General features: G+C 52.8%; 2 protein-coding genes across 3 annotated transcripts in view; both read right to left on the bottom strand.

Annotated features, from left to right (window-relative positions):
- Nucleotides 1-272: 272 nt before the first annotated feature.
- Nucleotides 273-22,181, bottom strand: BDKRB1 (bradykinin receptor B1). The gene is made up of 2 exons (XM_031679377.2): nt 22,077-22,181; nt 273-1,800 (listed from the first exon to the last, which is right to left on the bottom strand). Exon 2 carries the CDS (start codon nt 1,789-1,791, stop codon nt 733-735), a length of 1,059 nt encoding a protein of 352 aa, XP_031535237.2. The 5' UTR covers nt 1,792-1,800; nt 22,077-22,181; the 3' UTR covers nt 273-732.
- BDKRB2 (bradykinin receptor B2) overlaps nt 15,281-27,369 on the bottom strand; it is a 31,840-nt gene continuing 19,751 nt past the window's right edge. The window contains exons 2-3 of one of the 2 annotated variants that reach the window (XM_072963670.1): nt 22,077-22,193; nt 15,281-18,910 (exon numbers count right to left, since the gene is read on the bottom strand). In XM_072963670.1, the coding sequence (XP_072819771.1) occupies nt 17,821-18,910; nt 22,077-22,150 (1,164 nt within the window). In that variant the 5' untranslated portion in view covers nt 22,151-22,193 and the 3' untranslated portion in view covers nt 15,281-17,820. The remainder of the gene's footprint in view (nt 18,911-22,076; nt 22,194-27,369) is intronic. The other variant, XM_031679376.2, reaches the window with a different exon arrangement.

Below are 27,369 nucleotides of genomic sequence, written 5' to 3'. Positions count from 1 at the left end.
GTCTGTGTGATGCTCGTGCAATTTCTTGTTTTCTTTCTTTCTTTCTTTTTTATTTGTACTATAATTTTTTCGATCTAAGTAAGCTCTTTGGAGATAGGCCCTCTAGCCAGCGCATCTCTGCATTCCTAGCGGAGGGTGTCATAGCCGGGAATAACCTGGAACGTTGTGAATGGGCAAGTGGATGTGGGATAAGAGATACTTACTGAAAACTTGTTTCCTGTCGCTGTAACAAATTAACCACAAACTTGTTGACTTAACGCAACATAAATTTATTATCTTACGGTTCTGGAGACCACATCCGAAATCAGTGTCACTGGGCTAAAGTCAAGACGTCAGCAGGGCTGGTTCCTTCTGGAGGCTCCAGGGAGAAGCCTTGCCAGTTGATGCTTCTGCTGGGCGCCTGCAGTCCTTGGTGTGTGGCCCCTTCACTGCATCCCTTAGACGTCTTGCTTCTGGTGTCACATTACCTTCTCCATCTCTGGCCCTCCTGCATCCCCTTCGTAAGGACCCTGGTGATGACACTGGGCTCACCCAGATGATCCAGGATAACCTGCCTGCCTCAGGGTCCTGAGCTTAATCACATCTGCAAAGTCCCCATGACCGTATAAGCCCTGGGAGTTCCTGGGACTGGGTCCCGGTTATCTCGTGGAGCCTTTACTCAGCTACCACAGTCACATTCCTTACGTCCCAAGTAATTGATAAGGAAACTACACTTCTCGGCTCCCTGCTGTTTTAATTCCGCCAGAAAAGTTGGAGGATTTCTTTCCTATGGGACAAGGACATTGAAGTGAGACTTCTAGGGAGGCACTGTTTATAAAGTTCCCAGACCTTGGTCCTGAAAAGCCGTCCCCAAAAGACATAAATTATTGGATTCAGGCAGCTGTTGAGGAAGGCAAAGAAGTTGGCCCACTGCAGGCCCAGGTCGGTGAAATTCTCCCAGAAGCAGCCTCGGACCGCCCGCACCTGGAACAGGAATTCCAGGAAGGCAAAGAAGTGGTAGGGGGCCCAGCAGATCAGGAAGGCGGCCACGAGCGTGAGGATCAGTGCCGTGGTCTTGCCGTCCGTGGGCCCCCCGCGCCTCGTCCTGCCCACCTCCATCCGCCCTCGCAGGGCCGCCAGGATGTGATAGTTGAAGAAGACAATTGCCACCAGCGGCAGGAGGAAACCCAGCACGTTTAACTCCACCATCCTCGCGAAGGGCCAGGCCGGGTGGGGGAAGAGCAGCACGCAGGCGGAGACGTTCAGCTCCGGGACGGCCCTGACGGAGCGCAGCAGGAAGGTGGGGGTGCTCAGCAGGCCGCCCACGGCCCAGATGAGCGCGCACGCGGCATGGGCCCGCCGCCGCCGCCGCCGCCCCCGGCTGGCCATGGGGTGCACCAGCAGGCGGTAGCGGTCCTGACTGATGGCCACCACCAGGAAGATGCTGATGAACAAATTGGCCTTGATGACGCCGTTGACGACGCGGCAGAGGGGGGCCCCAAAGGGCCAGTTGAATTCGTTCCGGATGTTCTCTGCCCAGAAGGGCAAGCCCAAGACAAACACCAGATCGGAAGCCGCCAGGTTGGCCAGGTAGATTTCTGCCGCGTTCAGGCGCCGTCGGGGCAGCAGGAAGACGGACAGCACGAAGAGGTTGCCCAGCAGACCGCAGAGGCAGACGGCGATGATGAACGTCGGTAACACTCTGTGCAGCAGGTCCCAGGCTTCCGGAGCGCTGTCGCAGGACGTGGCATTTGGAGGCGGGAGCTGGCTCTGGTTGGAGGCCTGGAGCTCCAGGAGGGCCCGGGAGGCCATTCACAGCACCTGCAACGAACAGCAGGTAGCATCACTGCGGAGGCGGCCAACTGTCCCCCAGGCGGACCCAGCCTGGGTGTGGAGAATAAAGTTTTATTGGCACACGGCCACACCCATTCCATTCTGTGTTACAACAGCAAAGTTGGGTGGTTGCAACAGCGGCGCTGGGCCTGCACAACTGAGACTATTCACCACCTATTCCCTGGGAGGAAGATTTGCTGACCCCTGGTATAAAGGGAAGGACCAGGGCTTTGAAACCTGAGTATGAATCCTGACACGACCACTCGGTGTGGGCCACTTAGACCCACTGGCTTTTATTTCCCTTTTTGAAAACTGGAGCACATCCTACCCCTATTGTGGGACTGTGGTGAGGACCGGGGAGGGTATCCATGGAGAACTCGGTGTGGTTGCCTGGCACAGAGCAGGCACTCAATGGAAGTGGGCTGTGGGTCTGAGTAACAGCCATGCTATTATTATTAACAGTTTCACAAACGTTGAATGGGCACCTACTTTGTGCCAGCACTTTGCCAGGTGCTGGAGATACAGGGAACAGGACCCCGCCCCATGAAGGTACCCATCATCTAGACGGAGGCAGACGAGGAGACGGTGGTCCGTGACTGAAATCGGCATCGAGCAAGGCTGAGGAAGAGGCACAGCCAGCGGGTTTGCTGATGCACCGGGCTGGACCCGTAGGGTGTATGGATGGGGGCAATTGTAGCAGGCGTGGCGTTTCTCGGGCTCCACCCCTACAAAACCTTCCGCCCCCTGGATGAGTGAATATATGCAAAGTGCTCCTAACGTTCCTGGCCCTTTGTAAGCACTTGCTACTCATTAACAGTGGTGCTTAAGAGTCCTTCAGCTGGGTAAAGTTCATAGTACCCAACGCAAGATGTCGCAAAAGGAAGAGCCTATTTGGCTCTGCGATGCGAGGCAATCACTTTGAGTCTTGGAGCCCGGCTTTCCTCCCCTGAAGAGGATGCGACAAGCTTCTCCCTGTGACACTGTAACTCACACACTGGGCCATTCACAGCAGCTACAATTTACAGGTTCCTCATCCACTCATTGGTCCACTAGGCAAGTGTTCACTGGGTACCCACTACGTGCCAGGCACTGTTCTGTGCATTTGGGACACAGTGGTGAATCCAAAGGGCAACCCCCCCTGCCCTCAAGGTGCTTCTAGCCTAGGGGCAGGAGAGAGGCGCTGGCAAGGAGCATGCAACAAACCTGCTAGCAGGGGAGGGGCGGCAGTGGAGGCAGTGAGCCGTGACCCGGCTCTAGATACATTCTGAAGGCAGGACCCCCATGGTTTTCAACTGGATATAGGTTATGAGAAAGGGGCACTTGTATGATGCCTAGATTTTTAGCCTGAGTACCTGGAAATAGGAAGCTGCCATCAACTGAAATAGAGATGACAGGGTGGAGAAAGCCCATTTTTTGGCAGGGGAGGATCAGGAGTTCACTTTTGGACGTGTTAAGGTTGAGCTGGGTTGGAAATCAAATGAGGTGTCAGGGGCTGTTAACTATACTGGACTGGTGATGGCGGACCAGGTCTGTGAGATAATGATACACAGCTGGGAATTGTAATCACATAGATGGCATTTGGTATTTAAAGGCAGAGGACTGGGTGAAATCACCAAGGGAGCATGGGGACAGAGAAGAGAAGCTGGTGGGCTGCCAGTTGATGGGTCAGGGGGAGACATGGGAAGTTATGGGCTAGGTGGCTCTGATGGCCCCATGGCTTACTGAGTTCAGACCTAGAGCGTATGGAAAAGCAGGGGTGCTCTTGTTTTGCTATTTATTTCAGGACACAAATCCACAGCTAAATGTTTGTTTTGTTATTTGGCAACGCTTTTAAACTTTGCAAGAAACACTTGGAGTAGCAAAGAGCAAAAAAAAAAAAAGTTTAATGAATATTTAAGGCCTGAACTTCTGTCTCTCAAGGAAGTTGACTGTGAACGTGGAACGTGCACAAAGTGTCTGTTGATGTTTGCATCATGATGGGGACTGGCGGTTTCACTGACCACAAGGAAACTTGAGACAGAACTGCTATCAGAAGTTGGTGGGGCAGGGGCGAGGGTACAGCCCAAGGGGTAGGGCGCATGTTTAGCATGCACGAGGCCCTAGGTTCAATCCCCAGTGCCTGCTCCATAAACAAATGAGTAAACTTAACTACCTCCCCTCAAAAAACAAACAAACAAACAAACAAACAAAAAGAAGTGAGTCGTTTTCAAAGCTGGTGCCCTAAGACATAGGGGCAGGGGATGCTGTCTAGGGCACTCTGGAAGGATAACTTTTTGCTTACAGCAAACAACTCTCCTTTAAGTTAATTCAGCTCATTTTTGGTTCCAAGTCATCCTGTGCACATACAACGGTGGAGGTGATGGCTGATTAATGTGTCTGCTCTCCAAGAGCTTCACAGACAGTGAAATGGTGCCACTTTAGTGTCAGCATCCTTAGACTCCTCAAGTAGAAAAATCAGTCGGTTCCAGTCCTGATTCAGTTTTTCTCATCCCATTCATGGAATCAAAGCCAAACTATTGAAAGTTCACTCTGGCGAAGTGAAACAATGGACATTCTGTGAATACTGTCCTAAAGTCAGTTTACATGGTTCACATTGGAAATAAAGTTGTGCTTTTCTGATGACAGTGCACCCACAATTTGGCAGGGCACAGTGTCACGGTAACAACAACGCCCTTGCTAACATACGAGGCCAGTGGGGCAGAAATGCACTTTGAACAGGTCCTGGTGCACACACAATTTCTGTGTATAAATGAGTTTCACTATTTTACCACTGAAATGGAAACTCAGGAACTGAATTCCAGAAGGCTGTGTTCCCGGAGGGCCTGTGTTCTTGGCAGTGGGATTCTCATTTGTCTCCTGCCTCGGAGCCTGAACCACTGGGAGGTCTGAGAAGGAACCAGAAGGAGGGGAGGATGTTTGCCGTGGACACTGACTGAGTCCCTACATGTGGTCTGCTTGGCTTCTCTCCCTTCCCTCCTCCAGGCCTCCTTGAACATGTAGGGCAGGGGGGCTGAGTCCCCTCTGAGGTGTAGGTGCCTGGGCAGGTAAGGGTGGCTCTTGGGGGGCACTGGATGGGACTCCTGTGTCCTCCTGAGGGACCACAAGGTCAGTGAGGGGCAGGAGCTGCCCAGGCACTGCCAGACCAGAGCATGGGCGGTGCCCCAGTGGCACAGTGCTGACAGGAGGGGAGGCTGGCAGAATCACGGTCCCCAAAGATGTCCACGTCTCAGTCCCTGGGATCTGCCAGGATGTTCCCTTACATGGCGAAAGGGACTTTGCAGGTGGGATGAAGTTAAGGATCTTGAGATGGGGAGATGGTGCTGGATTACGGAGAAGGACTTTATGTGATCACAAGTGGAAGTCATTTCACTTATAAGTAAAAGCAGGTGGCAGGGAGGGGGTCAGAGTCAGAGAGAGATCAGAAGATGCTGTGCTGTTGGCTTTGAAGATTCAGGAAGGGGCCACGAGCTTAGGAACACAGGCAGCCTCTAGAAGCTGGAAAAAGCAAGTCACAGCTTCTTCCTTCAAGTCTCCAGAAGGAGCACAGCCCTGCCAGCACCTTGACATTAGCCAGATGTGGCTGATTTTGAACTTCTGCCCTCTAGAACTCTAAGATAATAGATTAGTGTTGTTCTAAGCCACAAAGCTTGTGTTCATTTGTTACAGCATCAGCTGGACACTAATACAAAGGTCAAGACCTCACCCTGCCCAGGACTCCAGGGACTGTAACCTACGCGACCAGCAGAGACCTCTTCCTGATCAGTCCAGTGGATGCTGCCCGCCAGCCTGCAGGACCCGGCTGCGTCTGCAGCCGGGCTTTTTTTCAGGAGGTTGCCTTTACCAGTTGCTGCCTGTGTTTACGTGAAGTTGGCCAGAGAGGAGAAATTATCCTTCATTGCTTCCTAGTTCTAGCTCTGATATGTGCCTGACACATAGTAGTCAATTAACAGCAGCTACTGATACTACTCCTAATACTGGATTCTACTTGAAAAACTCGGGGGTGATGTCAGGCAAGTCTACTAGAGATGATTCGCCAACTTCTGTGTGATATTTTCTGAGTTCTGCGTATTCTAAAGCTGGCACCTGCTACTCAGGGGACAGCGTGCCCTTCATCAACAAATTAGCTTTCTTCAAATTAATTTCAGTTCCGACAGTGAGGTGATGATAAAGGCATTTGAGATACAGATACAGATATTAAAGAATGTCAACCTAGTTACATAATAAGATACTGTTTTCAAACCACAAATAACCCAACCAGTTACTGGCCTTATGGAAGTTTTGTAGGTGACTCTGGGGAGACCAATTCGATTTTTATAAATCAGAATTGGTAGATTGTAACTGGTCAGAGATCACACGGAGCTCTAAGGGCTGTGTTCAACTTGACAGGTTTCATATGACCCTGCTGAAAAGACCTGCTGAAAATGCCCTCCTGGTCCAAACCCTCCCCCTCCCCCTCCTCTTCTGGAAAAGCGACTAAAACCCAAAGGAGGCATGGAATGCAAGTCTCTTTAATTGACCCAAAATTACGTTTTAAAAAACCATACACTTACAGAAAGCTGAAAAGTCTGCCAATATTAGTTGTAAAAGGAAGGTTTGTGGTTTGTTTTTTTTTCCCTGAGATGGAGATCCTCTCTAACTTCTTACTCGTATAAAAGAGAAAAAAAAGGTGGTCATTTACTTACTCAGACAAAATGAGAGCGATCACAACTTCAGTGGGGTTTTCTGATGGTGAAAGCTGGCTTTGGAGATATTTTCTGCTCTGGGAAGCGCTGTGGAAGTGTGAGGGCCTTAAATTACATAACCCCCACACCAGTGATGTCATTGGTGGGGCTGCCAGAAAAGTGGGCCTTTCAGGAGGGAGCAAGCTGGGATTTTGAAAGGAAGCCTGTCTTGCACTTTGGGGCTGGCAAGAGATGACTCACCCACTATCTCCCTCTTTACTGTGGTAACATCTGGGAAGCCCCATGATCTTGCCCAAGAATGGTACAGCAGCCAACATGCCCTTCAAACACACGTGGGCATCACTGAGTCCCAATGAGCATCGCCCTGTATCTGTGGACACTGAGCGGTGACTTTGCCTTTTCGCGCTGGGGGCCTGAATGCCTGGGGTTCTGCAGCAGCTTTTGTGGAAGCTGACTTGATTATCCCCTTTTGAATTTTGGCCATAAAGGGTATGGCGCCAAGAATCCATCACTGTGGACCCTGTTAAACAAACAGTAAGCCAGGAAAAGCTTGACTCATGCAATGTGCAGAGTTGAGTAAAATCGGATGAACTTTTCCCTAAACCCCCCCTGGCAGTCCTGAAATCTGTTTCTGATGTAAGTCTGCACGTATCAAGTGGAGCCACTCAGGGCCTCGTGTTCAGACCATCAGAAACTGCTGGTTTTCCGTGAGTGTCAGGCCTCAAGATCCTTTGACTGAATGACGCCTACCTTCTGTCCTGGCTGCTAAAAATCAAGACCTTTCAAGCTCCCCCGCCAAGTGCAGGAGATGCTTCTGCACCAGGGCTTTGATTCTGGAAAGTGACCCCCAAATCTCAGGCCTCAGCACCCCACACCCTAGTCCTGCCTCTGGGACCCTCTGCTAGCCTTTCTTGATGTCACCTTGCACCCAGCGTGTCTGGAGCACAAAACGTCCCCTTTGTCTTCAGCATCTGGCGCCCTTGTCGTGTCTCCCTTTTCTGTTACTGACACCTCAATGGGGACAAACTACACTTTTGAATTTTCTAGCCGCTTTCACCCATTGCTGAACGCCTTAAAATTATGGGAGCTGGTTATAGGAAAAAAAAAAAAGGACCACGCTAAGAGTCAGGAGCGGATCTGCGTTTTAGGAAGGAAGCTGGGATTTACCTTTAGGGAAGGGCTCTTCACGTCAGGAGAGACTTGGGATGTTTTCAGTCATGCCGATGTTAGGGAAGTGCCTGCCATCATTTTGGGATAAATTTTAGCCAGAAAAGGTTCTGCAAATCCCAGTCCTTTTTAGTGAGTAATGTCAACTGGGATGTCGTCAGCCAGACCCCCTTGGCAGAGGCGGTCGGCTTTTCTCCCTTTGATGCGAGTTTAGACAAGACCGTTTCTGAGAGGTGTCTGTCCTTGGGAGATGTCTTCCTGCCCGGGCACATGTTTCCCCCCCAGAGAAGACCAGCTCTGCCAGGACAGCAGTGCGCAGGCCTGATCCTGGCTTTGCCTCGTGCAGAGGGCAGGCTGTGAGAAGGGGCCAGTGCATGGCGGGCCACGTGGCCGGGACTGCCGGCGCCTCACATGCCACCGGTGGCGGCTGCAAGTGGTCTTTTGGGGACGGACTCTCGGGCAGCCTTGCCAGGGCCGGGGGGCCCCCACCCCGTGGGTGGAATGGAAAATTCTGTAAGGAAGATGGATGTTCTCACGGCCACTCACCAAGGTTGGGAAATAGGCAGTGGGCCTGGATCCAGGGAGGGGAGGGTGTGCCTCTGCCTCTGAGGCTGTGGGGTGTGGGAGCCTGAATTCTGGGGCTGAGGGCAGGATGAGGGAGCCTCACGTCTAGAAAGGCCCACAGGCCCCCAGAACATGGAGACAATGGGAGGGGACTATGAGACAGAGCTGAGGCTGTGAGCATTTATCTTTAACAGAGACCATGCTGGTCCCCATGATTGGGAATGCATCTGTGAGATGCAGAACTCAGGGTTTTCAGTTTTCAGAACTGAGTGCTGAAGAGAACTTTCACATTTCTGGAAGACTCGAGGTCATCCTTGACCGGCAAGCAAGCAGAGAAAACTACGTGTAGTTGTCATTGTGGTGAGTTCTATGAAGAAGCACTCAGGAGGCAGTGTGCCACACAGCAGAGAGGGGGGTGAGCATTCGTACTTCAGGATGTCAGGGAGACAGAGGGAACACTGGCGCTATGAGGAGAAACCAACTGTAGAGTCAGAGGAGCTCAGGGCAGGCAGAGGGAACAGCATAAGTGAAGGTCCTGGGGCTGCTCAAGGAACTGAAGAAGCAAGCGTAGGAAGTGGAACGGCTGGAGAGAAGGTGGAGGGTGGGCAGGGCGAGCCCAGATGGAGCCTGGGACAGCAGTTTATGGAGTTCAGAGTTTCCCATGTCCAGTGACATTGCAGGTTGCAGGTGAGCCACGGGGTCAGGACCTGGGAGAGCGACAGGAAGGAAGAAGGATTGAGCAAAGGAAGCACTGAGCTGCAGGGCGGACTTAAGAGAAGCCTCCACAGATCTGTGAACATTCTTGAATGGGATGACCCTTCAGAGCTGTCTGAGTTGGGACAAGAGGGCTGGGCTTCCCTCCTCCCCTCAGCCACTGAATGCAGGATGCCCTGGAAGGCGGTGGACCTCAGGCGAAACGGCACCCTTCAGCTGAGCACCGTCTGCCAGCAGCATCCCTGGTAGTTGGGGTAACAGGTCTCTCATACCTTAAAGAATGTCTGGATGGCACATCCGCCAGAAACAGGCCGTCACCCAGGGGTTTGAAACATTTGAAAAGAACACCCTAACCCTTGTGTGGCAAATGAGTTGGAAGTATTCAAGGCTGGAAGAGGAGTTGGAACTGGGGATGGATTTGAGATGGTGCCTGGAACTGAAAGTGCCTGGTGTTGCATGGGGAAGGGGGAAGCATTACAGATTTTTCTAGGAGTAACTGGGTGGTACCATTTACTGAGATGGGGAAGATGAAGGAGGAATATGTTTTTTAAAAAGAGAATCAAAAAGGCTGGTTTTGGAATTAAGTTGGAGATGCATGTGAAATAACTAAATGGGGCTCTCCACTGGGCATCTAGGTCAGAGAAGATTCCTCAGAAGAGAGCTGGTGGCAGAGACGTGCATCAGTCAGAGCTCCCCAGAGACACAGAGCCAATAGGATCTATCTGTCTGCCTGCTTATTTATCTGCCTATCTCTCTATCTATGTATTCTATGTATCTATGTATTTATCTATCCATCCATCCATCATCCATCTATCTATCAAGAGATTTATTTCAGGGAATTGGCTCACATCATTGTGGATGCTGACAAGTCCAAAATCTGTAGGGCAGGCCAGCAGACTGGAAACTCAGGCAGGACTTGAGGCTGCAGTCTTGGGGCAGAATCTCTTCTTTTTCAAGAAACCACAGTTTGGACTCTTAAGGCATTCCTACTGCTTGGATGAGGCCTACATTATTGAGAATCATCTCCTTTACTTGAAGTCAACTGACTGGAGATGTTTGCCACATCTGCAAAATACCTTCACAGCAGCACGTAGATATGGATTTGGTCAAATAACTGGGTGCTGGAGCCCAGGCACGTTAACACATAAGACCAAGCATCGCAGTGTTTAGAGCCGTGATCCTGGCTGGGATTATTTAGGTGGGCCATGTAGAGAGATGAGAAGAGGGTTTAGGATGGAAGGCTGAGGAATTCCAACACTTAAACCTCAGGTGGAAAAGGAGACGCTGGGTAAGGAGAATAGGAAGGAGCAGGCAGTGAAGGTCAGGTTCTGTGCCAACCAAGTCTGGGAGCCTCCGTGTTAGGCAAAGTCGTGCATTAGACAAAGCACAGTGGGCAGGACTCTTGTCTGCAGACCTTCTCAGGGCCTTGAATGTGTGTCTGTGCAGCCCCATGAGGAAGATGTTGTAGCTGCATTTCTCAGACTCATTTGACTAGTCAGGAGCCAGGCTTTTGTTCTTGTGGTGGTGGTTGTTTGAGAAACTTTCGGAAACCCTGCAGAAGTAAATAATTGCACCAAAATAGCTTGAACATTGGAAGGGGAGCCCTGCAGCTCCAGAAGAAGATGATGACAGGACTCAGCTGAAGAGAAAGAATTTGGGCAACTAATTGGAGCAGGGGTGCTGAGTGAGAGGCACTGTTCTTCGGTGATGGAGCACGCGGCGGGGGGTGGGCTACCCCGAGAGGCCTCTCAGCAGGCAGGATGCCGGGGTCTCACTGCCTTGTCTCCCTCCAGGTGGACAGGAACTTGGTGAAAGAATCTGATCCCAAAGCCGGACCCCAGTCCTTAAGGTCTGATGCAGAAGTCACGGTGGGCAGGTGCCTGCCATGCAGTCACTTTGTCAGGGTTTAAATCCCCGCCCCATCACCGCTGAGCTGGGTGGACTTGGGCCACTTTCTATACCACCTCCTGGAGCCTCGGTCTCTTTTTCTTTTCCTTTCTTTTTTTTTTTTTTAGGTTAAAAAATTTTTAAATTATTTTACTTTGTTTTTAAAATTATTTTTATTACTTTTATTTTAAAATTAAATAAATTAATAAAATATTCATTTTATATTTATTTTTAATTAAAATTTTTAATTAAAATTTTTTATTTTTTTATTTTTTAGCCTCAGACTCTTAGTCAGTGGAGCAGGCCTCTGCTCAGAGTTTGGGGATCGCATGAGATGGCGTGCTGACGTGGTGGCCCTTGGTCAGCAGCCAGCGGGAGCTGTCCCGGCTTTAGCCCCTTGCGGTGGTAGTGTGGGCACAGGAAGGGCTACATAAGCAGTCCTGCGTCTGGGCCGGGGCTGGGGAGAGGAATGGGCATGCTCTGCTGCCTTCTGAGTGGGCCGTGCAGTGACTCAGCCTGGAGGGAGGCGTCCAGATGGGCCTCGGAGCCCTGTCCTGGGCCATCTTTCAGGCTTGTTTATAAACAGCCTCCCGCTGAGGTGGGCTTGGCGGCTGGGCTGTCGGGAAGCCCAGAGCCTGGCCCCGTGGCCTCCTCTTAACCTGGTCCGAGACTCCCTCCCGGAATGGGCTTGCCTTTTAGGGAAGGAGGAGAGAAACGAGGCAGCCCGGGTCCCGGGTGAGCAGCGACGGGGCACAGAAACGCAGCACCACGGAGCTTGTGGTGCGCACGCTGGGGCCCCAGGCCAGTCCCTAACATGCTGCGTCACCTTGAGAGAGGCCTCAGCACCCTCCTTTGTAAGAAATCTCAAGAATTCTGTAAGATGGCATATCCCATTCTCACTTAGGAAACCTTCTGTTGCCAACTAGCAGCTCCAGCCCCCAGGAGACCTGAAGGAAGCGTCTGGTCCCCTCTTCGTTTGTTAGGGTTGGGGTGTGCACGGACGACCTTCACGGTGAGCAGGTGCTCAGAGCTGTTACAGAGTTGTAACAGCTCCCGCATCAGTCTCCTGGAGCGGCCGCATCAAAGTACCCCAGAAGGTGTGGCTTAAAGGAACAGAAATGTATTCTCTCCCAGGGAAGGAGGCTGGAAGTCCAGAATCAAGGTGCTGGCAGGGTGGGTTCCTCCTGGAGGCTCTGAGGGAAAGTCTGTTCTAAGGCTCTGCCCCGCTTCCAGTGGCTCCAGGCAACCCCTGGTGTCCCTCGGCTTGTAGAAGCATCACTCCATGTCTGCCTTCCTCTTCTCAAGGCCTTGTCTCTGTGTCTCTGAGAGTCTTTTCTTCTTATTGGGACCCCAGTTACTGGATTCGGGGCTGATCCTTATCCAGTATGACCTCATCTTAACTTAATTACTTCTGCAAAGACCTTATTCCCAGATAAGGTCACATGCTGAGGTGCTGCATGGACATGAATTTTGGAGGGCAGGGGACGCTATTCAACCCACTAGGACACCTTTCTCTTGTTAATCTTTGTAACACCTAGATCCTCATTTTATAGGCAACCCCCCCAAAACTTGGAGCAGTTAACTGATTGTGGCAAGTGGCAGAGCTGGTGTGTGACCTGGGAACCTGGCCCCAAGTCCGGGGGGTCCCTGTCCTGTTGCTGTTGCCCCTTACAGGTTACAAAGCCCCCTTTCCAGAGTCATTAGCTCTGGGTGACCTAGGCATACTTATTCTATCATCTGCCCATTTGACTGATGAGGAAACTGAGGCCAAAGGCCGAGGCGGGAAATGAGTAAAGTGCTTTGCCAAGATCACTTGGCAAGTAGGTGGCACGGTAGGGACTCAAGGTCTGGCCTCCGGGGTTCTTCCTCTACAATTAAATATTACATTTCAGTGTAGGCTGGGGAAAGAAGCCAGACACGGAGGCACAGACTGCATGATTCCGTCTACATGTAATGTCTGGCACAGGCAAATCTAGAGACATAAGGAAAGCTAGTGGCTACTGGAGGCCATGAGGAGCGAGGAATGCAGTGACTGCTAATGGGTGTGGGACTTCACTGTGGGGTGATGCCTGGGCTCTGGAATTAGAGAGCAGGGCTGGTTGCATAATTCTGTGAATACACTAAAAGTCACGGGAACGGCTTAACTATGAGGCTGGTAAATCATATTTCAGTAAAGCGGCTATAAAACATATTCATTGTAAGACATCAGCCACCAGCCTCTGGGGAGGTGACTTAGTAGGAAGCAGGCATTCACAAGCCCCAGAAGATGCAAAGTCTGTTCACTGGGGCAGAAACAGCCCAAGCTGAGACTCAGAAGCCCTCCATGCAGAAAGGCACCTTGAGCCCTTTCTCAGTCCCAGAATTTGCATCCCTCTTTTAAGGCACGGATACACAGAGAGCAGGTGGGCTTCCGGACCACCCTCCTGAAGAACCGCATGGCCTTAGCAGGTTATTTCCCTCTCTGGGCCTCAGTTTCCACATCTCAAACTGGCGATGATACAGGCAGCTGCCTACCTGCGTGGTCGTGAGGGTCACGTCTAAAAGGAACTCAGCAGAGTATAAGACATTTTCCTTGATCTCAGCCAAAAACACACAAACAAACCATTAAACTTTCAGCCACTGTTATTGCCAAACTGTGACCTCCTTGCTCAAGCCTGTCCCCCACATCCTCCTGGGGCTTGGCGAGAGGTCAGGGCTGTGGGACGCTCAGCAGGGGCTCAGGGATTGAGGAACTAGGAGGTGCGCAGCACGTGGCTGGGGTCGACAGATGCAGACTCCACCTTCCGAATCATAAGAGCGGTGCTCAGGTGCCTTCATCATCAGCAGTAGCTGCCACCAGCCACAGCAGCAGCAGCACCAGTTCCTGACCGGTCACCTGGCAGACAGTTTACACCTCTGCACCTGGCCGTCACCCGCTCTGTCTGAGCAGACTTGGGAGCGGGGCCCATCTCTCGTTTCTGAGTCCGCCAGAGGCTCCCGTGGGCTTCTCCCCATCACAGCAACTTGCTGGGGCCAAGGAGGGTCAGGAGTTGGGATCCGTTCGTGTTGCCTGGCTGGGGTGGGGCGAGGTGGGAGGGAGAGCCCTGCCCAGATTCCTCCAGCTTGCAGACTTCCTTGAGTCATGACCCACTGTGGAAAAAGTGCCTTGGATGAGTAAGCTCCCTTGAGCACTTGTGGGCAACTTTCTCCAAGCCCAGGGCCTTGGTGGGAAGTGTGGGCACTGAAGGGGGATGGAATATCTGCTGGGCACTGTCCAGGCACTTATGTCCAGTACGGCTGGAGGATAGAGAACAAGCCAGGGACTGGAGAGAGGGAAAGAGACAAGGCAGGGGCCAGCTCATGAAGGGTCTTGCAAGCCATGTCACAAAGACAGAACTTTATCCCAAGAGTGGTGGGACCCTGTTGAAGGGTTTCCTGTTAGAGATGCGATCATCACCTTCCCCATCAATTTCATTACAGCCGTCACCCTCAGCATCACCATCATTTCCATCACAGCCGTCATCATCACCATCCACATCATCACCATCATGGCAGCTCATGGGTTGACTGACTGCCAACTCTGTTCCAGGCTAAACACATTTATACTCAAATCCTGTTTACAGTGCTACGAGGTGGATGCCATTATTATCCTCATCTTACAGCCGAGGAACTATAGGCTCAGAGAGGGTAAGTGAGATGCCCAGGACACAGTAAATAAGAGTCTGAGCCAGAAGCAGATGTGGTATCCAGGTCCGCCTGATCCCAAGGCCTTGGCTCCTAAACACTGTCCTTTACTTGTATAGCCTCCCTATTGGCGTATTTGCGTTCTTAAAGGATGTCATTGGCTGCCGAGTGGAGAATAAGAATTGGGAGAAGGATGTGGTTAATATCAGAGATGGGGAGACCAATGAGAGATGATGGTTAGACACAGAAAGAAGCAGACAGATCCATGAAGCCCTTAGGTAGAATCTGAAAGAGGTGCTAATTCATTGGGTGGAAAGGATAATGGAGAAGGTGCACTTAACCATAAGCCCCAGGTTTCTAACATGGATGGATGGATGTGTAGATGGAGCGCTGCCATTTCTGTAGACTCAGAATGCGAGTTTTGTTTAATGAAAGAGTGAGTGAACGAATACAAGAATAATGAAGGGGTCCCAAAATGGAGTGGGTAATGAATCCCCCATCACTGGGAGTATGCACGCAGTGGTTAGACAACTGTTTGCTCTAGACCTTGTCAAATGGAGAGCAAATGGAAGGCACTTGATATCTATAGATCGATTGATCTGTCTGTTTATCTATCTGTCTATCTATCTGTCATCCCACATGCATGAATGATTGGATTCCTGTCATCCTTGTTCCTCTAGGGCCTCATGGGGCCTCATGGGCACCTGATGGGAGCTCAGTAATGAGTGACTGGTATCGGAATGTAGGATGGGAGAAAATAATAAAAACTTGTCAAAGTTTCTTAAATTTCTACTTGAAGTATAATTTTAGAATGTGCACATTTTAATACATGTTAATAAACATACACATTGGACATATATAATCAAAATTGTTTCACTTATATGGATACACAATCACTTATATGGATGGCTTGGTCCCCACTGATCCACAGGGCAGAAGCCCTAAGGTAGGTTGAGTGGAAATAAATGAAACTCCTTGCTCCACCAAGGCTTCTAACTGCCTGTGGCAGCGTCCTTGACTAAACTCACTGTTTTGAGAGTTGTAACAAATGAAAGAACTTAAGCAAAAAATGCCTCATTCATTTATCATGCTCGACAGAAAAGACAAGTTTGCACTGTTCATCCATTTCTCCTCTTTTGTAAAACCCTCCCTCTTTACAATGTAACAGCTCTTTCACAAGATGGATGTTCTTTATCACAGTATCAACACAACACACCCGGCAGCACCCCTCCCGCAGCCCAATCGCTCCTCAGACCACGCGTGGACACTTCAATGACCTTTAGGAGCCCTTTAAGGCTGCGATGGGGCTCTGCTCATAGGACACCCTCAGACCATACACACCCGCTGATGAATGAGGGCTACACGTTCGATATCCCAGCCTCCTTTCCCCCCGCCCCCCCACAATATCTGCTTGGTTTAACACCGTTCTAATACTAAACTGTTTCTGCTTCTTATTTCGCCTGTTTTCTTTCTCCAGCTGCAGTGTGTGTGCTTATTGGGGCAGAGGGGTGTGAGAGACAGAAAGGAAGAAATGGCTGGGGCAGGGAGGGAATCTTTTTCCACCCTTTTTCTTTTAAAATCCAGACCTGGCTTGGTCAGGATTTACGGGCTCTTTGCCATCCAAATCCGTCTGGTCTTCCAGGTTCCATTCTCTCCAGAGAGAGCCCACTAACAAATCACCCATTTACAGAGCGAGTGAGCTCTTCCCAGGCGACGCCTCGGTTACCGCCCCGTGCAGCTCCCCAGCTCCGCTGCTCCTGAGTGCCGCTCCGGCCTTGACGCTAAGCAGCTTGATATTGGCGCCTGAGTGGTGCTTTCTCCCGTGGGCCAGCCACAGGAGGCAGATTACAAAACGCGTAGAAAAAGAAGAAACGAATTCCCCCTGGAGGACCTGGGACGTGGGGCCAGGGCTGTCTCTTAAGCTTCTGGCCAAGGATGCGGGTCCCGCTTCTTCCTGCCTGACACGTGGTACCCGCCCTCGGCCCCGCCCACCACGGCCCCGCCCTGCCGCGCGCTCCACCGCCCCGCCCACCACCCCGCCCCTGCCCCCGCTCACAGGAGACGGAGCTGGTCCCTCTGCAGTTGGTTGTTCGGGCAAATGATCTGATGGGGGCAGGTTGGGAAAGGCGTTCTCTCATTTCCATTGAAGAGGTGATCTTCCCTGAAAATGCTGTGTGTGGGGCGGTGGGGAAGAAGAGGGAGGAGACTGATGGGAAGGACAGGTGGGGGAGGGAGCTGACGTTAATAAGCACCTACTATGTGTCAGACACTGATTGGTGCTTTGCACAACCATTACCTACAATACCAAGTCTCTCCTACAGACCTTTTGCTGAACCTTAAATAATTCCCTTTCTGCGGGCATAATAATGCCTCACATTTACATAGCACCTTTCATTTGTCAAAGTCCTTCTATGCCTGTTACGTCCTTTAATTCCCCCAACAACCTCGAGTTACAGAGGAGGAAACTGAGGCAGGGACACAGCCACGTGCAACTCGTGATCCGCTGAGCTGGGGCGTCCAGCCGTCACCTCGCCACTCTGCACCGCCCACAGTGCCTTGCTTGACCACTCCTAGAACAGCCTTCTGGTGGTTGCAGGTGCTGAATCACTCCCACATGGGTCTGCAAGTTCCTTCAAGATGGAGACAGAACTCTCTTTTTTTCCCCTCTTGCCCACAGTGCTCAATGCTGTGTGTACAGCAAGTGCTGGATAAGTGCTTACTGGGCTCTTCTTTGGCACAGACCACCTTGTCTTTCTGCAAGGGGAATGAAAGAATCTCAGTCCCTGGGTTCTTACCAGAGATCTCTCAGAGTTTAACCTTCATTTATCTGAGAAATCATCCTCCGAAGTCCCAGCTGAGTGGATTAAAGAAACGCAAGACAAAACTTCAGCTGGGTCCCGTGTGGATACTCAGATGCTGCACCAAAGCCGGACTGCATTTCTGGAGATCTGAGCGGTTCTGCTGGGGCAGCGTGGGACAGCCTGTGGGAGGGAAGCTCAGTCACTCCTGTCCCTACCCCCAGGCTCCCTCCACTCCTGGGAAGGAGCAGACTGGCCCAGGGGTGGCAGCAAATAAGAACAATAATACTGTCGTGTTTATGGGACCTTTGGCTGTGCACCAGATCCCTCCAGCCTCTCAGCCTTGCTCACTGCAACTTGGGCAGGGCGGGAATTTCGCTCCTCTGTTGTGCTGGAGACACCGACTCCCTGCCCAAGGTCACACATGGGATGCCTTCTGTCCCTCCTTGAGCGCGTCCTGGAGAGCCCCGTCCATCAATCGTCACGCGCACGAGTAGCCCGGGTACCATTGCTCCCTGGTTGCTCCCTACCCGCTACGGCAATTTGTGAATCTGGCGTTCCACGGAGATGGAGGTCCGCAGCGTGCCCATGGAGCTCTCCATCTGGTTGGGCTCCGACAGGCAGCCCGCTTTCCCGCACAGCCGCCGGTACACCTCCCGAGACTTCTTGCGGAAGCGCTTGCCCACGATCACGTACACCAGCGGGTTGAGGCCGCTGTTGCTGTAGGCGGCGAAGGAGGCGATCTGCGTGAAGACGTCGACCACGTGCTCATGCCAGCAGCCGGAGAGGACGCCGAGGCGCAGCAGCGTGTCCAGGAAAGTGCTGATCTGGAAGGGCAGCCAGCAGATGACAAACAGCAGCAGCACAGCCAGGACCAGAACCGTGGCCTTCCTCTCCGTCTGGATCTCCTTGAACTTCTGCATCTCGTTGTTGCGAAGCACATGCATGATCTGCACGGTACAGAAGGTGATGACGCTCAGGGGCAGCACGAAGCCCACGGAGTTCAGGAGGATGTTGGTGAACACCTCCCAGCTGCGGGACGGGTAGTCGATGAGGCAGACGGTGACGTTGTAGCCCTCGTCCCTGTACTCCTGCATGGTCCGGAAGGCCAGCATGGGGGAGCTCAGGAGCAGCGTGCACCCCCAGATCACCACGCTGTAGAGCTTGGCCCAGCGCACCCCGCGCATCCGGCCCATGGACATGGTCTTCACCAGTGCCAGGTAGCGGTCGATGCTCACCAGCATGAGGAAGCAGATGCTGCTGTAGAAGTTCATGTAGACCACGGTGTTCACCACGCGGCACAGGACCTCCCCGAAGAGCCAGTCGAAGTTGTTGGCGATGGTGATGGCCCAGAAGGGCAGCCCGCAGGCCAGGAGCAGGTCGGCTGCGGCCAGGTTGCCCAGGTAGATCTCCGCCACCGTGCAGCTGCTCTTGTGCAGGCAGAAGACGCTGAGGACAAAGATGTTTTCTAGAGCCGCCAGGATGAACAGGACCCAGAGGAAGGGGGCCTGGGTGATGTTGAGCCAGCTCAGCCACTCAGAGTGGGCGCAGGTGCTGCTCTGGGGAAGGGTCCCGTTGAGAGCAGGTTGGAGGACTTGCGAGGTGACATTGAACATTTTGGCGCTGCAAGAAAGTGGAGAGGAGGTTGTTACACCTCGAGGGCACAAGAGGAAGGAGAGACAACTGATGCAGGAGGAGAGGGGATACTTCCAAAAGGTGAGGTCAGGGGTGGCGCTCAGGCCCTTTCTGTGCTGTGTTCAGGGACAGGTCCGGGCACAGGTGAGTCCCTAGGGTCTTAGAAAGGTGCCTCTGCTCCTTGGGCCTAAACTGAGAGCTCGTGTTCTTCACCTCCAGGCTCCACTGGGATGTTTCCTTGGCCAGCATCCTTCACCCACGTTGACAAGCGTGAGTCTTGGACCCGGGACCTCCTTGAAACTTCCACGATGGGAGGATATACAGTGTGTTCCTTCCTTATTGCACGGGCTCCCCCCAAGGAAGCTGGTCTCTGTCAGCCACTCATGCCTGGGCTTTGGGTGAGTAAATTATTAGAAGAGAAAAATGATATCATGCCAGACAGGGAGGTTCCAGCCTGGCTCCAAGACCACAGCCGACCTGCCCACGCCCTGTCTCCCGGCAGAGGGCAGCGTCGTGCTTTGGTACCTTCCATCAGCATAGCGTTGATGATGATACGAGGTTGCTTGACAGAAAGGGAGGGCAGGGGCTTTGGAGTCAGACAGTCCTCTGGGTTCAAATCCTGACTCTGTCATTAGCTGTGTGACCTTGGATCAGTTAATTAACCTCTCTGAATCTTAATGTCCTCCCTTGTAAAGTGGGAACAACAAAATCTGCTTCTCAGGGTTGTGGTGGGGATCTGAGACAATGTGCAAAAAGTCCCAAGAGCTATACTTGTTGCAGTAAACATGAGTAATTACCTATTTTTTGTGGACTTATTAAAATAACCCACATCAAACTCCTGCACCACTGTTGGCAGGTTCTTGCTCCTGTGTTGGTGACTTCATCATTAACACACTGGCTTCTCTGTCACTCTGGGGTGAGACTCAGACTGGGGCAGTTCACTTTCCGGAAGTACCACTAAGGCCAGTGCATCTCTGCCTTCAGCAAAGAGGTATGAGGCTTGGACAGACCTGGTGCTGACCCTAGCTGTGTGGACTTGGGTAAATTGTTTGACCTGTCTGAGCTTCCATTTTGTTTTCCTTGGAGTACAGGAAAACTCTTTCCCTGACTTGCCTGGCACGGCTGTTGCAAGGTTCAAATCCAAGAGTAGGAATGGAGATGATGAGAAGCCAAAAGTACAACGCAGAGGTGGGATGAAGGAGGCATTTTCTTAGCGCTCCGTGGGGTGGATGAAGGAGGTGGAGGCAGAGGGGCTCTTCTTCGGCAGTTTATTGTTGGGAAGGCTCGGAGGGGAGGAGCTGAGCAGCAAATTATGGGAGGGAATTTCCTGATTGCTTCAGGATTTCCTAGGAAAAGCCCCCATGCGTCCTGCAGCAGCTGGCTGGCTTTGAGGGGCCAGATAGGGGAGCGGGGATTAACTCATTCATAGATGCGTTTATTTTAATGTTTCTTGAGCATCTCTGCCATGCTGAGCTCCACCTTGGCTGTAGGGACCCAGAGGGGCCACCACACATCTCTTGCATCACCTGAGTGCCCCACAAGTGTGACCCAGAGTGTGGTGAGGGCCGAGGGGTCGGGGGAGGGGCGGGTGGAGGAGGTTGGAGGTGACTCTGGAGCTGGGTCTCAAGGGCTGAAGAGCATGTCAACAGGGGCCAAGAAGGAGGGAGGGCAGGTCGGGCAGGAGGAGCAGCTTGGCAGAGGCACAAGTGGGGAAGCTGCTGGCCTCTTCTGGCAGGTGGACTCCACGTTGGATGGGGAGGTGGGAAGTGACCAGAGATGGGCTTGAATAAGGGAGTAAAGATGGTCTTCAGTTGGGTGCTAAGAAAGCGAGGCTTTGTCCCCAAGGGCTTTAAGGAGCAAGTGATGGAATGGGAAGCATCCCCTGGAAAGAATCTGCCGGTGGAGTGGTGGTTTTAATATATTCAAAAATTCTCTGATACTCCTTTCAGAAGGCGGAATCTAATTCCACTTCTAGTGAGTGTGGCTGGACTTAGGGACTTGCTTTCCACCCACGGTGGCTGTGATGGTGTGTGGCTTCCAAGACTAGGGCAGAAAAGCATTGCAGCTTCCTCATTGGCTTCTTGAGTTGCTTGCTCAGGGGGAGGCCAGCCACCGTGCTGTGAGGACCCTCAAGTAGCTCCATAAAGAGGAACCAACTTGCCTCGTTGGATGTGGATCCACTGGCCCCAGTGAAGCCTTCAGTTGATTCTGGTCCCCCAGCCTTTGAGTCTTCCAGCTGAGGCCCCAGATATCGTGGACTAGGGACAAGCCATTGCCACTGGGCCGGAAATTCCTGACCTGTGGAAACCGGCAGGCTTCTCTGCAGAACCTCCGAAGGTAAGACCTCCCTTGCTCAGTCCCACTGGTCCAGCCTTTGGCCCATTTCTTCAGGTACAAAAGCCCTGCCTCCTCAGTGCCCCAGACTTGGGGGGTTGCCTCTCAGGGTCTAGCTCCCCAGAGACCCAAGGGTCATACCAGGTGATACTTTAATTTCCCAGCAAGGGAGGCCCTAGCCGACAGGATGGCACCCGGCCTGTACCTGACTCTGGGAAGCCACAGGATCGTCAGAAGGTGACCTGGGGAGCGCTCGAATGGGAGCTGTAGGGCCCGTGTTCCATGGCCCCTGCTGAGATGGCTGTCCAGTCATCTCCATGGCAGGTCACACCTGCCACTGGGCCCGCTGCCCTTTGTCTTACTAACACTGCCCCCCTCAGGACTGACCCTCTCTTTCCTCTGCTTCCATTAGGGATCAGTTCCCCCTACATCCTCTCTTTGGAGTGTCCTGACCTTCCCTGGATGTCAGCCATATGTTGGAAACATCTGGTCTTCATGGCCACTGGGCACCTCTGTGATCTCTTGGACTTGACTCCAGAGTTTCACTCTTTCCCTGTCTACATTCATCTGGGGTCACTCATAGGTGTCCTCCTGCACACCCCTCCCCCAGACAGAACAATCCACGCCCTCTGCCCCGGCAGACCTCTGGGGATGTGAACACCAGCCCCACTATCCTTTGAGTAGTTTTGTCTTTGAATGTAACTTTGCCTGTGGCTTTAACTGCTGTCCAGTGGAGGAGGGGCTCGCTCTCCTGGGTGTTCCTGGCTTATCCACCTCCCACCAGCAAGAAATAGTAAATCAGGGAATCCCTTTGACTCACCCGAGAGAGGCAGCGGTGGGCAGGGCGTCCTCATGAACAGACAGGAACATTGGTCTCTTCCAGGCAGAGAACATTCGGATGCAGAGGGGGACGTGAGCGAGGCCCTGCCTGGGCTGACTGGAGGAGAAAAGATGGTTAGATGGTGGAACTGGGGAACCATAAAACACACACATTCTCCACTGGGGGAGGGGAATGGGGCCTCCATGTAACAGATACTCACTAAGCATCCCTCACACACTGGGTGCCAGGATGTAACGTGAGAGCAGCATCTGTCCTGCAGGAGCTTATGGCCTAGTGGAGAAGCCCCAGGCATTACTGTGTCCTTAAGTGACAGAAAACTGCTGTAAGTGCTATGAAATAAAATGCAGGGTCCTGTGACAGAATGGAATGTGGGGTTCTAAACCCACCTGGGGCAGGGGGTGACTGAATATTTATTGTGAGACCTGGGTGAGCTGGGTGAAGGGATGGCAGTGGAGAGGAGGGTGTCTGGGCAGAAGGAGCAGTAGGTGCAAAGGCCCTGAGGCAGGAAGAAGCTTGGTGTGAATGTGTGTTAGGCCCTAGAGGCTGCTGGGAGACAGGACTGTGGCGAGGGTAGGGGCTGGGGGGGCGCAGAGTAGAAGCAGGGAGACTAGTTAGTAGGTGTGGCCCATTCTTCTAGGCACAGGATGAAGGAATTTGAAAAGGATGCATTCCAGAGGTGTTCAGGGAGTAACACTGATGTGTCTGGTACAAGACTGGACGTGGAAAGGTTGGGGCTGAGTGTGAGGAAGGTGCCCCCACCTCTCTCTTGTGCTGCCATCTCCTATGAAGGGGACGAAGAAGGACAGCTGACTTGGAGAGAGAGGCTCCTGTGTTTAAACTTCAGCCTGTTAAGTTTGAGGTGTTTGGAGACTTGCGGGTGGGTCTGGAGCTCAGGGGAGAGGGCTGGGCTGGGGGCAGTTTCACTTTGCAGCGCTGGAGGTGACTTAGACACAGGATCTCCAGGACCTCGGAGTCTAACAGACTAGTTCAGATGAACATTTCCAATCCACTGCGGTGGGCACTGCTCCTACGTGCTCTCAAGTTCTGAGCCCCAGGGGGAGGGTGGAAGCCTTTCTCCCCAAGGGGGCTGGCACTGACACAGCCTCTCTACCCCTCTTCAAGTTGAACTGCACTCAGATCCAGGGAGGTGGGCATCGGCGGGATGCTTGCTTTGCAGAGGGGGAAACGAGGTGCAGAGACAGAGGGTGACCTGTCCAAGCACCACTGCTGCCAAGACCTGGAGGTGGGACTTAAACCCATCTGGTGCTAGACTTCGACCTCTGCCCAGCATCCTAGGTGACCTCTCGCTGCTTCTAGGAAGGGCCTGAAAAACCGAGCTCACTCGTGCACATGGGTGTGCGAACATGCGTGTGTGCATGCGAGTGTGTGTGTTTGTTTAGCCTTGGACCTGTCCTGCCCCAGCTTTCGGCTGCCCCTCAGCTAGAGGAGTCTGTGCAGACCCCGGCTTCCAGAAGCCCAGCTCTCCTAATGTTGTGGGAGCGGGAGATAAGGCAGTGGACCATTCTGGAAATTTGAACACTTTGGGAAAAAAAAAATTGAGGCTGGATTGGTGAGCAGGAAACGAAGCAGAAGATACTCAGTTAACACCCAGAAAAGGTTTCCCCAAACCCCTAAGCCAAGCTGAGGTCAGGATTTGAACTTGCAAGAGATGAGATGCGTAGCAAATCCTTTTGATTCTTCAAGGAGGGGGCTCGGGGTAGGGGAGAGAGACCTAGTAGGGTGGCCCTGGGAGGGGCCCTGCCGGGTCCTGGAAAGAAGATTCAACTGGGGGGTCAGAGGTCGTATCACGTGTTCAGATCACTCCTTCCTCAGCGGCAGTTATTGTCCGTTTTTCCGGTGCTGGAGAGTCAGTGGGGAAGAGTGGAGATGAGCTTCCCCTCCGCCCTGTGGGGCTCAGCTCCCGCCCAGGGACCTCGGCCTGCTCGCTGGGCCTCCCAGCTCGGCCTCCAGGGGAGGTGGCCTGCTTTCCCTCCCTGGCTGTCCTCCGTGATGGGGCCACCTGGTCTGTGGTGTCCCCGCATCTGGCAGAATCAGCCCACCTGTATCCTCACTGTTTGCCAGCAACTGTCAACAGTGGTCTTGTTTCCAAAACAAACTTGAGGGCTTTCCTCTCTATGGTGTCCGGAGAGCAGGGGTTTGAGGACAAGGGAGAAGCTGGGGGTCTGAAGTCCCTTGAGGTGTGGTTGTGTGTCTGCTTTGGAGGCCTGCCCTGGGGCAGAATGGATGGGATCGCACACCACCCCCTGCTTCTCCTCCCCGGGGGCGCGGGGACTCTATGCACCACAAGGTTGCCTGGCTTCCCGTGGGATTTGGCCCAGAGGGGCACCTGAAGGAGGCTGAGGGACAGAGGACAGTGAGCGAGAGGCAGGGGCTCCCACCCCTGCCTTGGGGCCTCCAGGGCCAGGCCGGGCCTGGAGCCCTGACAGCACCCATCAGGGGCCCTTCCCAACTTGCTGTAACTCTCACCTCCCTTCTCTGGCTCAGGCCCCAGGTGGGGAGGGAGCCGGGAGTGGGTCCTCCCCCAAGGCCTCTGCTGTGCAGGCTCTGAGGCCCTGGCAGTAAACAGACCCTTAATGTAGGTAACTAGACTCTCTGTTGAACAGAGCCTCCACTCTATAAATAGACCCTCTGTTAAGACTCTCTTCATATTAGCCGGTTAGGATGTGCTCTCTCTTTCCTACTGGGATCCTGCCTTGGGGTTACAAACTCGGATGTCAGGGAACTATTTAAGGGACTGTGGCTGGGGGCGGGGCCGTGGTGTGTGGTGTGTGGTGTGGTGGGCACGTGGGCACTGAGGGCGGTGGCGGAGGTCAGGAGTGCGGCCCCCGGTCTGTGATCTTGGGGGGGTCCCCTTGCACCCCTGGGCCTCGGTTTCCTCTTTCCTCGCCGACACAGCGGGGAATGGGGGGGCCATGCTCCCCCGACCCTGCTCCCCGTGGCTGGGCGCGGGTGATGAGGCCATGAGTCGGCAGCTGGGCTTTCCCCTCATTTTTCAAACTAATGCTTTAGGAGAGACACCAAACCCCCTGATTCACTTCACTCTAGCTCCCTCAGTATTCGGTCCAAGGAGACTTACTTTGAAAGAATTTCCTTTGGTTGAATCACATACACACTGGCTCTCAGGGCAGGAAGCAATTCCACTTTAGTCTCAGAGAGAGTCTATTCTGGTCCCTCAGGAAGCCATGTCTCAAGGGCTCTGAGGCTGTGGCCACCCCAGAAGGCTCAGCATCCCTTCCTCAAGGGCCAGCTTTTGCCTTGTATAGGGCCCTGTCCCTGCCCCCAGCTTGCGTCCGGGATTTTGCGGTGGCGTGCTGGAGCCGGGAGGCATTTCCCAAAGTGAAGGCTGTGGACTAGATGGTAAATAACCCCAGTCATTGAGTCGCTCCTCCCTGTTAGCCCTGGAGAGTGTCCAGTGATGCTGCGTGTCTTCAGCACCTCTCCGGTGTTTGTCATTAACGGAAAAGTGGTCCAGGTGACATTGACAGGGCAGAGCCTGTGCATGGGGAAGGGCTGGAGGAGGGAGACACGGCCCTGGGGAGTCCAGCTGAAAACTGGTGTCACAAATGGGAGGCCCAGCCTGGCCATCAGGCTCACAGACTCTGGAGCCGGACCTGGAACTGGCGCCCCTCCATCTGGTCACAGTTTAACCTCAGGGTGGCTCGTTTTCCTCAGCTGTAAAATGGGGGCTGGTGTAAAAAGAGCTCCCACCTCCTGGGGCCACTACGGGAGCAGAGGATGAATACAGATGCACAAAGCACGCGGGGAAGGTGCCCAGATCAGGGGTGACTCCACCCGCACCAGCACGGGGGCCATTCTGCTTCAGCCACACTTGGGGGTCTGGGGGTGGGACCTAGAAGCCCCGCATGTGGCCCCGCATGTGGCCTGCTGTCCCTCTCCCAGCCTCTGCTGAGGTTTTCAGACACCGTCCCACAGCAGGATAGAGAGACCAGAGGGCTGCTGGGACATTCCTGGCCCTCTGATCCATGGGAATCATTGAGACTGCACAGTTCTAGCCTCTGTCTGGCGCGGGGCTGTTCCCCTTGTGGCTTTAGCATCCCCTCTCGTGGTGAGCGGAGGTCTGTGCGCGCATGCGTGCATATCCCATTGTAACATACACATCTGCCTTGTTCTTCTCCTCCACCCCGCCTGCCGCTGTGTTTTGCAGACCCCAATCTCTTGGAAAACATTTGCTCCATAAGTAAATAAAATCTCACAGACCACCCAGCAAATTGGAGTCAAGGCCACAGCTGGAAAGAACCAAGGTCTCCCGAATCCCAGCTCAGAACCCTTTCCTGGGCTCCTCCCAGAAGAAATATTCTAAAATCTGCTTGACGCGGTCGCTGAGTAAGGACACAGTTTCTGGACAGTCACAAAGGCAAAACTCAGGCCACAGTAAACGCTGGGGGTGGCGATGGGGCCTCGTGCACCGGGTCAGCCTCACTGCCAGGGAGAAGCGTGGCCAGAGGACAGTTTCCAAGGGCCTTTTTCTCCATTTCCCTGTGAAAAGGCCAGAGCTGTCTGTAGGGGAAGGATGGAGTTTGGGGAAGTCAACCTCTGTTCCAGGAGCACCTACAGAGGGCTAAATCAGAGGGTCCAATTCAGTCTTAGACATACGCATGTGGGCCCTTCTGGCATTTGGACACTTTATGGGCCTGGAATGTTTTGGAGGCACCTACGCTGTGGGGGAGCGGGGAGCTGGCGGGAGGTCCTTGAGAAGTGGAGCTCCTCTCCTGCCCCGCTTTCTGCAGGAGAGTCTGGGGCTGTCTCCCTGACCCCTCTCACCCTCAGACCCCGGGCTCATGTCAGTCTTCACCTGTCTCCTGTTTCTTCTGCTGAGATTATTCTGTTCAGCACATCTTGTTTCTTTCCCCCATGTTGGGTTTTGTAGTTTTCATGAACAAGCAACTTTATCTGATACCCTAATACTGATTTTTCCGCTTAAAAAAATTACAACTCCCTTTTTGTTTTAAAAGATAATATAACCCCAGTAAATAGCATTTTAAAGTCCTGGAATCTCCCAGAGAGCTATCCTCAGACAGCTCTTTTTATGTCCCCATTCAACTGTCCTTTCGTCTCCTGTGGTTTTATATAGAATAGTGTTTCAAGGGAATTTTCCCTTGTTGTTCCACAGTTTTCATAAAGAGGCCTTTAAAATAAATTGCATTTGTGCATTGTTGTTTATTAAACCATTCCTTGATTTGAATCCCTTTGTATATACTGTCATGTGTTTTCGTGGGACCCAGCCACATTG

The sequence above is a fragment of the Vicugna pacos genome, chromosome 6 (assembly GCF_048564905.1).
Source record: "Vicugna pacos chromosome 6, VicPac4, whole genome shotgun sequence".
NCBI classification, from domain to species: Eukaryota; Metazoa; Chordata; class Mammalia; order Artiodactyla; family Camelidae; genus Vicugna; species Vicugna pacos.
This window is presented reverse-complemented; position numbering and strand designations above follow the sequence as displayed.